The sequence below is a fragment of the Phalacrocorax aristotelis genome, chromosome 5 (assembly GCF_949628215.1).
Source record: "Phalacrocorax aristotelis chromosome 5, bGulAri2.1, whole genome shotgun sequence".
Lineage (NCBI taxonomy): Eukaryota > Metazoa > Chordata > Aves > Suliformes > Phalacrocoracidae > Phalacrocorax > Phalacrocorax aristotelis.
The window spans coordinates 50,364,794-50,380,509 of NC_134280.1; the positions used below are offsets into that span (position 1 = coordinate 50,364,794).

General features: G+C 43.9%; 1 protein-coding gene across 1 annotated transcript in view; it reads right to left on the reverse strand.

Moving 5' to 3' along the window:
• Window positions 1-8,246, reverse strand: part of LRP5 (LDL receptor related protein 5) — a 168,206-nt gene extending 159,960 nt beyond the window's left edge. Inside the window, exon 1 of the mRNA XM_075094394.1 lies at window positions 6,794-8,246. Within this exon, the coding sequence (XP_074950495.1) occupies window positions 6,794-7,256 (463 nt within the window). The 5' untranslated portion in view covers window positions 7,257-8,246. The remainder of the gene's footprint in view (window positions 1-6,793) is intronic.
• Window positions 8,247-15,716: the final 7,470 nt, after the last annotated feature.

Consider the following 15,716-nt stretch of genomic DNA (forward strand, 5'->3'; position numbering starts at 1 on the left):
TGGCCTTCTAACCACTTTTTCCTTTTTCCTTCTGAAGTCCAGATAGGACAGTTTTAATTTGGAAGAACAGAAAAGAATGTGTTCATGCAAAATGAATGAAAAAAAAAGCGGAAGGATTGGACATAGCAACCATGAATCTGTAATCGAAGTAAAACTGAAATTTCCACAGAAGGTATGTTGAAGTTATTGACAAGGATTTAAATGCATTACTGCTGTTCAGCATAATCTGTGCCTGATTCAAAACCTGGAGTATATGGCTTAAATCGTAAGCACGTATAGCGTTCCAGAAAAGTTGTCAGATGACATATCAATAACCCATAGGTTATAGCAGCACAGCACACTTTCACCATGTTTTCTCCTTTTCCTTTTGATTTAGTTAAAACCAGCACTGAACAGCAGAAAATAAAAAAATAATATCTACAAAATCACATTATAGTAATACTATTTGATTCCCAAACCCTAAAGCCAAGAAATTCACTAAGCAGGTCGGTCCACTCAAGCCACAGCTCCTCCTCATCCGCCAAGAGGTTTAGAAACACGGAGCAGACAACACTTGCTCACACTCTCTGGCTTTTTTTGACTCTAAAACACTGCAGTCAAGCTTCTATCTTCACTTACTGCCACCTCCTACCTCTAGTCTAATTCTTGCAGGAGGAGGATCAGGAGTCCCCTAGGGCTATTTTATCACCTTTACTGTCATGTGTAACGAGCCACTTCCAAAACGAAATATTAATGAATCCCATTTAATACAACAACATGGTGAGTTAATATACACTCAAAGCAACCTAAAGGAAGGGCAACAGAGAACCTCTGGAATCACCATCACAAAAACATTGTCAAATCCTGAGCCAAATGAACAGATGTCAAGGTAAGTAACTTAATCTTCCATCTCCCTCTCAGACAAAACTGAAGTCAACAGGGGTCCTGTGAGAAGGACAGAACCACCAAATTAAGAGCACTGCACTTTCACAGGGCACCATGTGCACTACAACAAGAATCCATGACAAAAAACCTGAAAATATAGAGATGGAAGAATCGAAAATAAAATTTCCATCTTTCTGCTTTTCATAGTGCAGGGGAGAGTTATAACCTAAGACACCTGCAACTTCATTTCTCCAGTTGCATCGCTTTTCACATAGCTCAGGAACAGCACACTTCAGAGTTTTATTAACAATTACCTGTTTTACCTCTGTAGTCTCAACAGGAAGACCAGAGTTCAAAAACCTTACTTCTGCCTGCCACAAAGATGACTTTTATTACTGTTTGAAGGAAGTCAACTTAAACTGGGGAAGTTCAATTTCCTTATGAATGAAAAGTAAATAATAGATGCTATGTTAGCAAAATATTAAGAATTAGCTAATACTTGTACAGCACTTCAGAAAGCCAAAGTGCCAAACAGTATTCAAGAGCTATTATATTATTAGGCAGGGACATTTGAAAATACATATGCCAACATTTGAGGTTCTCAGACCATTGACAATTGCACCAGGAACTTACTATTGTATCTGCTGTCAGTGCTGTTTATTGCAATAGCAATAAACCTTTGTACGGCAAAATGAAGACAATGCTGTACCTGATTCACAGTCATGAAATTCCTTCTCCCGGCAGACTGTGCCCATTAAGCTAAGCTAATACAACACAGTCATACAAAGTCTTTATTGGTTTAAAAGTGGTTTCAGTTGCTTTAACCCTTTTATCATCCAGAGCAAATGAACCACTTTAAATCAAGCATGTGTCAATTTACTGGCATCCTTGCAAAAGTCGCCCATGGATTTAACGTCAACACAAAATGACACATCTGCTGGTAGGCAAAGCGTGAGTCATGCAAGAATAAAGAAAATAACAGCTAACTTAAAAATCCTGTTCATTACATGGACCCACAACGCCTCACCAACCCGTCACCCATTCATAACACTCTTTGGAGCTTCTCAGTAGGATTTTGTGGCTTAATGGTTATTTTCATTCTTTAGTAAAGAGCAAGCACAAGGATGAAATCCTGGTGAACTCCACATTCTGATTCTTCTGAGAAATAACCATGGGCCCATAAACTCCTAACAACTGTGCGGAACAATAGTTAGTGGGACATACTTCCCATTTCCTCTCCTCCTCTCACTGCAACTGTTTAATCACTCAAAATCTCAAGAACTGCTCAAAATATCCTTCTCAAGAACTGCTCAAAATATCCTTTGACTCTATCATCAGATTTTCCACGGCCTAACTTTATGGGGTTAGGGCTCTCCAGAAATATTTTTTTCCAGCTCAAAAGCCCCAGCTGCGGGATGCCAGGAGATGGCACATCTTTGACTTCTTCAGAAAGTCCCAAGCGTCCAAACAGCACATGGCTTTGGCCAGCCAGTGTCCCCAGCCCTAATAATTTAGATTAATTAAGATTCAAATTTTAAATTTTTAGTTAAGAATTAAAAACCCTAATTATTGGCTCCTGCCCTAAGTGAACCTGCAGTGTTGTTGGATACATCCTGTTGGAAAGAAATACAGCAAAAAAGGAAAATAATCCACATGCCTCAAAATCTCCAAACAAAACGCTAACTCCATTGTGCATAGTAGAATTGCATCGTTGCTGGCCTGTGCCGTAAACTGGGTGGATACTTACGCTACTGTCATCCGTGAGGCTCAGGTTGATACCTATTTGACTTCTTCACGAAGGTCCTGGGCAGAATATAATAACTATTTCCTTCAAGTGTTCTCAGCGCTGTTTTTTTCAGCCACAACAACTCCCATGAGAAATTCTGAACATTCAAAAGCCAAACATTTTGAATGTTTAATACCTCTAGGGTTAAAGACATAAGGAAAAATTAAGAGGATTTCTTAGAATGAAGAGCACTAAAACTACCTACAATAGCTTCTTTCTAACAAGGAATTCAAACCTAGTTATTGTTCTCGACCTCGAGGCGGCAGGTTGCTTTCATACAGTGCCGTTTGTTCACAAAAAAATACTAAATACATGAAACTAATCCTTGTCATTAAAGCTATTTCTGAGCATCACAAATAGTGAAATTTCTTTTATTTCTGCTTTGACAAGAACAGAGACAACTACTTTTAACTCAACTCTGCTGGCTAAATTTTAACTAGAAGCAAAGTTACATTAGACACTCTTTGTAAGCCACGTGTGTCTACATTCTAGTAAAGCTTTTGTAACCTTTATTTGTTGCTATGCTGCTAGACCTTACCATAATAATAAAGGAAAACAAGGTCCCAGAAACAATCTGTGTTTGCTAAAAAAGTTACCTTGGCTTGTGTTATTCAAGAAACGTGCAGAACTGAGAAAATTTACAGCTGGAAAAAAAACCCATGGCCTATTTTACTAATGACTCCATTATAAACAGGTAAAAAAAATTCTTAAGATAAAAGGTAAAGCAGATGAGATTAAAAAGAAGGTTCAAAAATAGCAAGAGGCAATGGTGGAATGTATACTGGGCTATTGATGAAATACATTCACACTCTTTCTAAAGTATTGACTTTGTGTGTCATGTTGACTTATGTATACAGACACATCTACAGTATGAGTAATTTTAAAGCCTCTCTGAATGTTTTAAAATGAATTTAAAATGAAATTAATTTAATTTAAAATTAAATAGTAACCAATGAATTCACACACCATACCTAAAAGACAGTTAAAGCCATTATCCTTTGTCTGCAGAGAGAAGATTCAGTGCTTTGAAAGCATCAACTTAAACTTTGGAGTCAGTCTAGAGTTTCAGTATGTCCTCACTATTCAAGAGGATATAGAACCATAATTTGTGACAGACCCTCACATCATGCTCTCAGTTGTTACTAGGAAAATAGCCCCCTAAATCAATGTCAGACTGACTGAAATTACACTGAAATGATGTTGAGGACTCCTATGTTGCACATTTCCCTGTCATAAAATTAGCAAGTGTTCTTTCCTTCTACATTCTACATTTAAACATAGTGGTATGTTTCATTAGCTTTAGGTTATCTCAGGAAAAACAGTACGAATGAAAAGCCATTTTAGAGTCGTACTCAAATGCATTTTTTATTTCATGCTGCATCCCTAGTTTCAAACTTTTGTAACCATCCCATCATACTTCTCTGTTCATCTCTCTTTATCTTATGTTTCTTAATATCAGGCAAATAGTTGTTCCATTAATGAAAACTAAGATACAGTCCCGCAATTTTGGGAAACGGTCTAATGCACGATAAGCAACAGCTAACCAAGCTTTTGTGAGTTTAAGTAAAAATAATTCCTGCTTTAGATAATTCTTATAGAAAAATTATCTCAACTACTTCCAGGTTTTAAGAGCCCCACATAAAACATCTGCTGTGCAGTATTAAAGTTTCAGAACTTAAAATATTTTCAGCCAAAAACATGCCATTGTCATAACCCTCTTGTTCCTGAATACTTTGTACAGGCAGGAGATAACTTCCTCCAAGGAAGCACCAAATGTAACAATCATTCTGTCTTATCTTAGTGAAAGGAGAGTCAAGTATAACCCATATCTGAAACAGGTTTATCATTATTTCAAGCCACATAAATAAAACCACTCCAAACACCACCACATACAGAGCAAGGACTTAGCTCCACAGCAAAATTATTTCACAGCCAAAGTATTCAGGATCTATTATAACACGCCACACCTCCCAGAGGCTTTAATACTGCTAAAGTTCCAGCAAAACCCCAACCTTGCAGAGATATATTTGCATATTTGTATGATAATCACATCAAAATACTTTTAAGAGGTAAAGTCCCTTAAAGTCAAGCATCTGCTTACTGAGTGGGGGTTCTCAGGAATGGAACTAAAAACATGGAGAGCCTCTCATAGTACATCCACACTCCTAAAAGGACAGATGAGCTGTCCTTACAAGTACCCTGCAGACCAACCTAACAAAGAATCACATACCTTCCTACTAAGTAGGCAGAACAAAAACAATGTCATTAAGATTTATAACCAAGGCTCCTTAGCTAATTACTAAAACAGTACATTTGTAGAAGAGTTTTTTCCGTGCATGTTAAGGAAGGTGGCTATTGATACAGAGCATACACTATATTTAAAGAATCACTGTCTCTAAAACAAGGTGAATGAAAACCAAACGCCAAGTTGCAACTTATTGCTTAGTTTTATTGTGAACTCTTATTTTCCTAAGAGTTCCAAATGCAAAGATATTCCTTTTTTAAAATATGTCCTTCTATTAGAATCTGTTAAGTAAATGTAAGAAAACCCTCAAAGAACACTATCAGCCTGTTCTCTCTTCATTTAAGACTCCTATAAGTTGATATTTTTTCCCTCTAAAGCTACATAGCTTCATTTAGTCAACTAGGAACGTGAATGTCTTTACACAAACATAAGTGTTCAGAAAGGAACAAGCCGCACTTCAGGTTTTCTGAAACATTTTTAAAATATTGAGGCCATGCCTGTGGAAAGGGTGCATCGTGAGATGCAATGGGCATCTTTTTCAGATAAACCTGTCAGAATAAGCAATACATAACACAAGCATACGTAGAGCTCCAACTAAAAATATAGAACGATGTTGCCAGCAGAAAACAGTCAATTCTCTTGCTCTAAATGACAGTTCTAATAATTACAGATGGTTTGAAAAGGTAGGTGGCCTAATAAAAGAAACCCTGAGGTGATGTTCTGACAGCCTTGGCCACACTACCAAGTTTTCTAAACTACCTAGGAGATGGCAACAACTAGGTCCCAGCTCGCTGAAGCACCGGGGTGATGTATTCAGGCAGACCAGATGCAGCAGCACCAAATCAGAAGTCTTACACATGCAGCCCTAACTCCCCAACTTCGGTCATCTCCCTTCGGGCAGGGAGAAGGGATGGGGATCGAACCCAACCCTGTCCTCACGGGTGCTGCAGGCAGAGCACGGCCTCTGCTTAATTGTGCTTTTAAAGGATTAGCGCATTCACTTTAAAAAAAAAAAAAAAAAAAAAAAAAAAAAGTATTGCAAAGGGAAAGCAAAGGGCAGGCTCGGTGCCCGGGAGGGAGCAGGGTTAGCGAGGGCCCAGCGCTCCGCTGGCACGCCGGGCAGCCGGGCTGCAGCTCCGGCAGCTCCCGCGGGGCTGGACCCGGACCCGAGCCGGGCACCCCCTCCCCGACCCCCGCCCGCCGCCGCCGCCGCCTCCAGCCGGGCCGGCCGGTTCCTCCCGCCGCAGCGCCACCCCCCGCCCCCGCCGCCCGCCCACAGCCTTAAAACGGAGCAGGGGGGAGGACGGGACAACACACGGGGGGACACACACTCGCCTTCCCCCCACCCCCTCCCTAGCCCTGCCAAGAGTTTGATGAACGACACCCGACACCCGCCTCTCCAAACCCCAGAGAAATCCCTGCCCGGGACCGCGGAAGGACGGGAGCGGGGACGGGGGGACGGGTGGGGGGCGACTTTTGTCTCTCTTTTTGCAACTGTACGTGTTTACCTGAGTCAGCCCCGTGGGGAAACCGCTTCACCCCTCCGGCGGGACGTGTCCCGAGAGAAGGGGGAGGAGAGGCCTCCTCTTCCTGCGTCCCCCGTCCCCCCCCCCTTGCAGAAAAGAGGGGCGAGGAAGAATAGTTTGGAGGGGGGGGAACGCGGCATGCAGCCTCCCGTCCTCCTCCCGCCCCGTCCCGTCCCGTCCATGTGCGCGTCCTTCCCCCCGCAGGAGCGCGGCCGGCGCCCCCCGCCCGCAGGCTCCCGCCCCGCTCCCGCCGCCCCCGCAGCCTCTCCCGCCGGGAGCGCGGGGGAAAAGTTTGCCCAGTTCCGACAACAAAAGGGACAGCGGCGCTCGCCTCCCGCCGACCCGGGCCCCGCGACGCCCCGGCGAGCTTACCCCCGGCCGAGCCCGGCTCGCAGCGCAGCACGGAGGCGGCCAGGAGCCGCAGCAGGAGCAGCAGCGGGAGCGGCGGGGCCGCCGCTGCCTCCATGTTGTGCCGCCGCAGCAGCTGCCGGAGCCCACGGAGCGTCTCAGGCAGGCTCCATGCTCGGGGCGCTGCGCTCGGCGAGGAGGGAGGCGGGGAAGGGGGGAGGCGCTGGGGCCGACCCTCCTCCTCCTCACGCCGCCGCCAGGGAGGGGGCTGGGATCCTCCGCTCCCACCCGCAGCCCTGGGAGGAGCCGAGAGCGCTCCGTCCCGCCGCAGCGTACCCCACCCGTGGGTACACCTGGCCGGGGAGGAGGAGGGAGGTGGGATTTCAAGGTTTTCTTCTTTATTTTTTTTTTCCCTCGTTCCTTCTGGAGCAATTACTACCAAAAAGCAGCCAGGACGGTCGGGGAAGATGGCTTCAAAAAGCAACATTTCTTTGGTGGATTTAGAAGTTAAGCGTGGGGATGCCCGCCCCTTTTTCTGCCTCCAGAAAAATGGGTGGTTGTTTTCTTCCCAGATGGAGGTTCGCTTTTGCCTTCCTCCTCCCACAAAAACAAACGTTTTATAAAGCCACTCTTCTACAAAACATTACTCTCCAAAGAAATGCGTGTTCAACAATGTTTTGATGCCTCTCCCCCACCCCCACCCCGCGTTAAACATGCCACCTGCTAATATATAAACACCACTAGGAAAGGGGCAGAAACTGCCCTGTGACTTGAGGCCCTTGCAGTGCTGGGGATAGGCTGCAGAGGGCTGAGCAGCACCCAGCTCATGCCGCAGCATCCCCCAGCTTCCCCATCCCAGACACTGCCCCCACCTCCCTCGCAGGGATAAAAAGAAACAGCAAAAATCAAGATTTTCCATTTCAGTCTCCATTTTCCCTTGTGCTGACACAAATTCTACAACAGAAAAAAAAAGTTGCTAGAGGGCCTCGTATAGAGCTGGAAACGACAAGGGTCTGCCTGGCATCCCCTTAAACCATTTTTCCAAGTCTCAGAGCAGGAGCTGTAGATCACAAGCAAGTACTTAACGCATGGATGTCAAGTTTAATAGTTTCATTTCAGAGATGAGCAAGTTCCAGGTTTCCCAGTTGCCACATACTAATTTATCTGCCTTGCTGTAGGTGCTACAGCAGCACCTGAGATTTCTTCTTGGTGCCCCTTGGATCCCTGCCCATCTGAAATACCAGGATCAAATATTCAGGAGTTGTTTTAGGGCCTGTTGGTTACTCCATTGCAGACTTCCCCTCAGACTTCCTTTCCTCAGAAGGGGAGAAGGTGTAGTGGTGCGTTTTGTTTTTGAAGTCAGTGATATTCAAATTACCTAAGAAAGCAGCTTAAAATTTCAAGGAGTTACAAAAGGCTTATAGCACTGACCTTAAATTTGACCTGCAAAGGAAATTAAAGTTTTCTTCTCTACCTTGCTGCTGCTTTAATGTATAAAGAACATGTATTTTAAAGAGGGCTCATTTTAGGTGGCATTTAAAACCTAGAAAAATTGCATCTTTCCTGAAGACAGGAAAACCAGAAGTTGGTCTTTCTTGATAGAAGGTCTGTAATAAACTGGAGCTCAAATCTGGGCTGCTGTAAATCATTAATGGCAAAACTTGTGTGAACACCAACTGAATAAGGGTTTTGTTTTGGATCTGTTTAAAAAAAACTGCCCGACACCAGACAAATAACGGGAAGAAAGATTTCTTTGTTAAAAACTGTGATTGGGCTTTACTTTTGATGGGTCCAACCTCCTGCATGGTGGAAATTACCCAGTGTTCCTGGTGTCACAGTAACTAGGGGTAATTGAAGTCAGAGACAGAGAAAAGGCACATGAAACAGTTGCACTTGCAGCAGGCGGTGGGGAATGGCAGCGCATGGAGACCAGTATCCCAAACCCCCATCGTCTCGGGAGAAGAGCAGTGCCCATATGCAAAACTGCTTTGTGTGCCCCCACGGAGAGCCAGGCTGTCCTGTGATGGCATCAGTGGCACCACCTCAATCCCTCTTACAACCGGGGCAATTAGGTTCCCTGCCCCATCCTCCCCCTCGCCCTAACAGGACCAGGGACTGGTTGCCAAAATTACTTACCCATAGCACCAAAGCCAGTGTCAAGCCACGTGGTGTGGGTGAGCCTGCCCATAAGGCCACTGGAGGGGAACAGCGGCTTCTCTTTTGGCTGGTAAGTTGCTCCCAGCACTTGGCATCTTGGGGCCCAAGGTCCCACACTAGGATGTAATATGGCTGCTGTTATCCCTGCTCTATCCAAGTCTTGCTTGTTGATCTCCCTATCTGACCCTGTCAAACTGCATGGTCAGTTTAAGATTGGCAGCATTTTATACCAACAGGGAGAACTAGCGTTTTGTGAGCGGCCACAATGCAGAAAGAAGAAGTATTTTATACAAGAGGCTAAAAGAGATGAAGATGACACTGACTGACAAAGGGATTTGGACTGAAAGATTTCAAAACAGAACATTTTTCAAAGGAAGGTACCCACCATAAGAAGAGATATTGAGACCAGGTAGATCCACTGGTGACTGATCAAAGCCACATACCAACCTTGCTGCGATGGATGGACTCTTCACAGGCGTAAACCGCAGAGTTTCATACCACATTGAAGTTCATTCTTCACCATCGCACAGATCTGGCATTAAAGTTTATTTTCAGAGTGGATTAGTCTTGCCTGGTACCCCCTTTCCTTCTTGACTAGGTCTACTGAAATTAGAGATTGGGCATTAGACTCAAAGCTAAAACAAAATGAGGAGAGAGACCAGGCCATGGAGGCAGGCAACTAGGGAAGAGAGTCTTACCAGAATGCATATTTGGGGCTTTGACGATAATGCCTCTACTAAAAAGATATTAATTATGATCTAAATCAATGGCAAATCTAGTAGCAGCTAGTAGTGCAATATTCCTCCAACCCAGAAGATGCCACCTTAAACTCAGTTAATATGTTGTAGGAGAACTTGGAGGAAATCAAAGTTGGGCAACTCTGAAAAGAACTCTCACCCATGTGCTGAGAAAGCTGCCTTTCACCTGTTTTTCAGCTCTGCAAGAATTCCTCCAGCAAAACCCGGGGCGGGGGGAAGGCAAAGCTGTGACATTCCTGAAATGTCTGATATATACATTTCTGTAAGAAAGTAAAACACAGTTGTTTTTATTTAAAAAAAGAACCAAACAAAAAAACTATCGGCATAGTAAAAGCATGGGCCTATCCTTCCTCTTAGCGGAAGAAAGTGGGATTCTTTTCCATACTGCTTATGCTCACAATGCTCAAGTAGGACCACAAAAACAGAGCCAATACCCCATTTCGCCTAAGATTTCATGTGTACTCCTGGGCCAGTCACAGTCTAGCATTTCCTCAGTTTCTCCTACAATAAAAGGAGCAGGGGGAATAATTTTCCTAACTTTCATCCTTTCTGTGCGTAGTGTGAAAGAAGCTGCAGCAAGTTTGGGGCCTGGCTGTAGGAAGCAGGAAAGGGAAAAATCCAGACTGGGAGCTCAGCACTCCCCTGCCAAGCTGTAAGCAGGCCAGTTCTTGCATTCTGCCATTGCCATCACTGATGGAGAAAGGAGGGACATGCAGAGACATAGGAGGGAAACAAAGAGCCCAGCTGTATCTGAGCACCTAGAGATGTCCTCCAGGATAACCTAGTCATCCCACCACAGCTGGGAAACTTGGATTGAGTGAAATGCTCCAAATGTTTTCTGCGTGTTGCTCCTCCTAGGTTTCTCCCTCCTACCCCAATTTACAGCATCCTTCTCTCCCAGCTGCCAGAGCTGTCTGAGCTCCTGTAGAGCTAACATTCAATGACAGCTGCAGAAGCCCCTGAAGTGAATTTACGGCCTTGTAAATGACACCCAGTTTTATTTTATGATGAATATTAGTACCAAGGCAAGCATCTTTTTTCCTCTGGGGCAGCACTGTTTAGTCAAGACAAAGTCACTAGATCCTGACAGGCTGAGGATGTTCTTTGGTGTATTGCAAAGGGAAGGTAAAGTGAACAGTGAGAAACAAAGACAGCATCAAAATATTTTCCTTCTCTACTTCTAAGGCCATAGGACACTCTCCTTTGCCCGTGTCTCAAAGACACTTCTTCACACTTCTCCCAGCTTTCATCTAGGAACCAGTCTCCATCTAAATATATGCAGAAACGCCTGTTCTTTCTCACCCTGCATCACAAGGGAAAACGTTTACAGGTAATCTAGAATGAGTGAGAAATTATGGAAGAAAGGATCATCTGGACACAGGTTTCTTCACCTCTTCCAAAAAAATAGACACACTAAGGAAAATATATGCATACAACAGCCATAGTTAAGATTACACCTCCTGAGGAGAAAGCTGAAGTAATCTTAGCAAGGGATGGGTTTGGTCAAGGACTCATGAGGACAAGCTTCAGAAAACCTGGGTTTAGTCTCCAGGTCCATCCATCACAGACTCTATAGACACCACTTGGTTTCTCCTCCAACATCAGGTGCTCAGATTTGTCCCATTCAGGTGCTATTTTCACTCTTCCTTTATCTGCCTTGCCCATTCAGAACATCCTTCTCAGCACAAGCTAGCTCAATAGTGGCCTGAGGCTGCGTGGGGCTTTTAGGCCACCTAAAGAAGGTGACTTCTTAAGTGCTAAATAATACTTAATGTTTAAAACTAAATTACTGCACTGCTGCTCATTAAGCTGCTTGACACTGTGGGAAAGTATTACCATCACCACCACCTTACTGTCACCTCTGTAGGTAAGACAAACAATACCTTTGGTTATATCATGAGGTTTCTCTGGCATTGCACAAAGATAACAGCAAGTTTTGTTCTAAGTAATTATTCCTCCAAGTATCTCAGCAACCTAACTTTGTCTACATGGCAGTTTTATTCCTCTTCTTTCTCCCCCATCCCCAGATAAACTCTTGCAGACACAAAAAGGAGCCACTTTTTCAGTTTAGTTTAAAATTAGTGATCTTTCAGCTTGTGGTTTTTATGCTACTTTCAAGACACTCCTAAAAGTAACAATGAAAAGCAAGCCAAACTTTGGTGCATTTACATTTTCTATACAGGACTATTTATGCTTTTAGGACAATCTTTATGGTTTGAAAAAGATTGACAGGCTTAGGGTGCTCGGGGAAAGATTAAGGTTAAATATCAAAGAAAGCTACCCTTCCAGAGCCTAGGCAACCATGCGAAAGAGGACGGGTGCATTATAGGTGTAACTGGAGAACATTCTGCATTATATTATGTTATACTATATGCCGGAGAACTTTCCTGCATAGACAGGGCTCCAGTGCCACACCTGGGATTGCAACCCCAGCATTTCCAGTGCAGCCATTTCCAATGTCATGACCCCAGAGAGGTTGGTTATGGCAGTCACAAACAGGACCGGGAGCAAAACAAAAACAACCTGGTTTTGTCAAACACTTATAGTATATTTTAAGGGATCAAAGTGCTGGAAGTAATTTAGGTGGGACTACAGAAGGAAAAAGACAGAGAATGGCAATCTTTCAGCACTCGCCAGTGCTTGAGATTTTCTGCAATACCCTGGGACCAGCTGCCAAGAGCTTCTGTTCCAACAGGGACAAATAGGACACATGTGCCAGTAACTCCAACACAGGGAAATCTGGAAATATTGCAAGACAAGGGATCAGAGTGCTATAGGACAGAGACTTCCTGGTAGAAGTGAGTTCAAGGAGAGGGATGGCTCACATACATTTGCAAGCAGAAAACTAATATTTAAAAAAGTACAAAAAAACTCCCACTGCTATCATTTGAAACAACATTTAAGGGTTTTCTGTGTTATTGAGACAGCGAGGGTAAAGAGCCTGTTCCCAAAGCCTCCTGCTGGCTAGCAGCCTCAGGAACAGAGGGGATGACACTGCTTGAGAAGCATGTCACCATAAAAAGTTCTGAAAACATAAAAATAGTTCAGTGGGGTTTTTTGGCGGTGATTCTTGGACTCTGAAAGCTCTTCTGGTTACAACTTCACTCCCTGCTACAGCTACCAGAACTGTAGTCATCACATTTCCCTGCACTGTACAAGCAAGAGTTTCTCTTTCAAACCTCCATGAAGCTACCTTTGCAAAGCTGCTTGTAAAATTGACTCTTCTTGGCACTGGACTCCAGGTGGGGTCTCACCACAGCAGAGTAGAGGAGCAGAATCACCTCCCTCGACCTGCTGGCTACGCTTCTTTTGATGCAGCTCAGGATACGGCTGGCTTTCTGGGCTGCAAGCACACATTGCTGACTCACGTCCATCTTTTCATCCACCAGTACCCCCAAGTCCTTCTCTGCAGGCCTGCTCTCAACCCCTTCATCCCCCAGATGGTAATGAACCTCATGAGATCCATATAGGCCCACTTCCTGAGCTTCTCCAGGTCCCTCTGGAATGCATCCCGTCCCTCAGGTGTGTCAACTGCACCGCTCAGCTTGGCAGTGTCTGCAAATTTGCTGAGGGTGCACAAATTCCAACTATGTCACTGATTAAGATATCAAACAGTACTGATCACAGTACGGACCCCTGAGGGATGCCATTATCACTGATCTGGACAATGTCTATCTGGGCATTGAGCCATTGACTCTCTGGATGCAGCCATCCAACCAATTCCTCGTCCACTGAACAGTCCATCCATCAAATCCATATTTCTCCAGTTTAGAGAGCAGCATGTTGTCAATTACTTTTCTTATAGAGATGTTATAATAAAAATTTGAACACAATAAGGAATACATTCTGCCTCCTCTTTTTCCTTTCCCCAGACTGCAAGGTTGTCGTCTAGCCTAAGCTGCATCTGCATAACCAACAAACCAGGCCTGTTTGTAAACAATGCACCCTCTTTTTTTCACTGCTTGCAGGGACCTAAACTACACAGGAAAAAGGGTAACAGGAGAAGCCTTCTCCAAATGCAGTATTAATCAGACAGAACTTCACTTGAGATAGTGAGGATTCAAGAACAGATGCTGAACGGGTCATGGAGAAATGATGTGATTTAAGGTAGCATCTTTACATGCCCCTACACTGCTCCAAGGATCTGTCTGTGTACCAAGTAGAGCAGGAGAAAGTTGTTTTGAAGGAAGAATAAACATAACCTTTATTCATAAAACAGCCAAGTCCTGCCTCACTTTACACCCCCATGAACTGCAGTTGATATGGACATGTAAAATAATAGTAACCTGTTACAATCTGGGTGGCAGGCTGCAGAGCGTGCAACGTTTCTACTATGATTACCCTTTCAGTGAGCACTTGGGTGTACGGAAGACATTGCAAAACACCATGACCTGTTAGCGCTAGTACATGCCTGCCATCTTCATTCATACCTGAATGACAAAGCTCACTTCCACCATTAAAAAAATCACCAAGTCAAGTACTGTAGGACTGGATGATGTACAAACCGTATCAGAACAACCTGGTGGTAAGGTGCTCCCTTAACTAGATTACAGACAAGGTCACAGACTGAGGTAATTTCTTTGTCACTTTCAGCGTTAAAAAAGAAGCTTCTTTTACCTTTGAAAGCTGCTTAAGTTAAAGAATGTTGTAAGCAAGTATGAAGCCATGCTCGACCAGTTGCCATCTGACTAATCTTCGTGGGTGGTTAAGATGCCAAGCAAGACTTGCTCTGCTCCAGCAAGATGGGAATCTTTCTTGTAGACAGTGGGAAAGGCCCCATGATATGGCTCAGTGCCATGACTATTTAGGTATTAAAACAGTGGATGTTGAAACCGACCCTGAATGCAATCTATTACACGAACTGTACCTGCCATTTGCTTGCTGACAGCACTGGGAGTGGTTCTTGCTGGGATTACACTGTGTGCTTCTGTTGGCTGCCAAAGAAATTTGAAGGCAGTTAAGGGAGGAAAAAAAGGAAGGTGATCTCTGGGGGAAAGCTGCAGACAGGTGTAACTTGGGGGGCGGGGGGGAAGAGTCCTGATTTTTACCCTGATTTTTTAGGAAGTTTCCTACAAGGTTTACGTACTACACACACAAATTTATTGCATTTAACATTCTCTTGAACAGTATCTGGTCAGCACTTTGTAATATATAATAATATATAAATATGCCTACACTGAGTTTGCTATGTGGCAAATCAGATGACTGAAACCCTGCCTGTACAGACAAATTAAGTTATTTCTGTGGTGGTGCAACTGCGTGAAGTGCAGATGAAGGTCCGGAATAGAGAATAACAACCTGTAGATGGCAGCATTGGTGAGCACGACTAGTGAAACCGCAGCTTCATGTAGCCTAGCTAACACCTAGGATTTTATAGCAAGTTTTTGTAGCACCTTTCACTGTGGAAAACAGTTTCTTTCATCATCTTTTCACGATTTGTGCTTTTTAAATAACTAGTATTTTCTCTCTCACCCCGTTGGACAAAGCACATTGGCCTGGCAGCAATAGCTCTTTGAACAAAATCAGAACTATTGCAGCAACTCATGGGAACTCTGGTCAGTGGTAAGGGACTCATTGCAATGGGCACTATCTAGCTATAATAAGGATCACTGCTATTCCTGGAAGAGCATAAATCACAATAAGTTAGGAGTCTAGTGAAGGCAAACCCTGACATCCTCTGGTCTGTCAACACTATTTAAAGAGCATACAATTTCTTTCGCAGGGAGTCCAAAATTAATTATAAAATGAACAAACTTTTGGTCATACAGAACAACAAAACCTGTTCTCACTTTAGAGTAATTTTCAGTTTCAAACGATTAATTCTTCCAAACCTGGTTTTCAGCTGGATTTTCCACTCCTAGCATCTGTTCAGTTCTTCACACAGTTTGCACCTTACAAACATCTAGTGTCCAGAAGAGAAGCTGAAAGTCTTGATTAGGGCTCTTGTCCTGCTGGGGAACTCCAACTACCCCAACATCTGCTAGAAAAGTAGCACAGCAAGCCGCAGGCAATCCAGGAGACTCCTTCAGTGC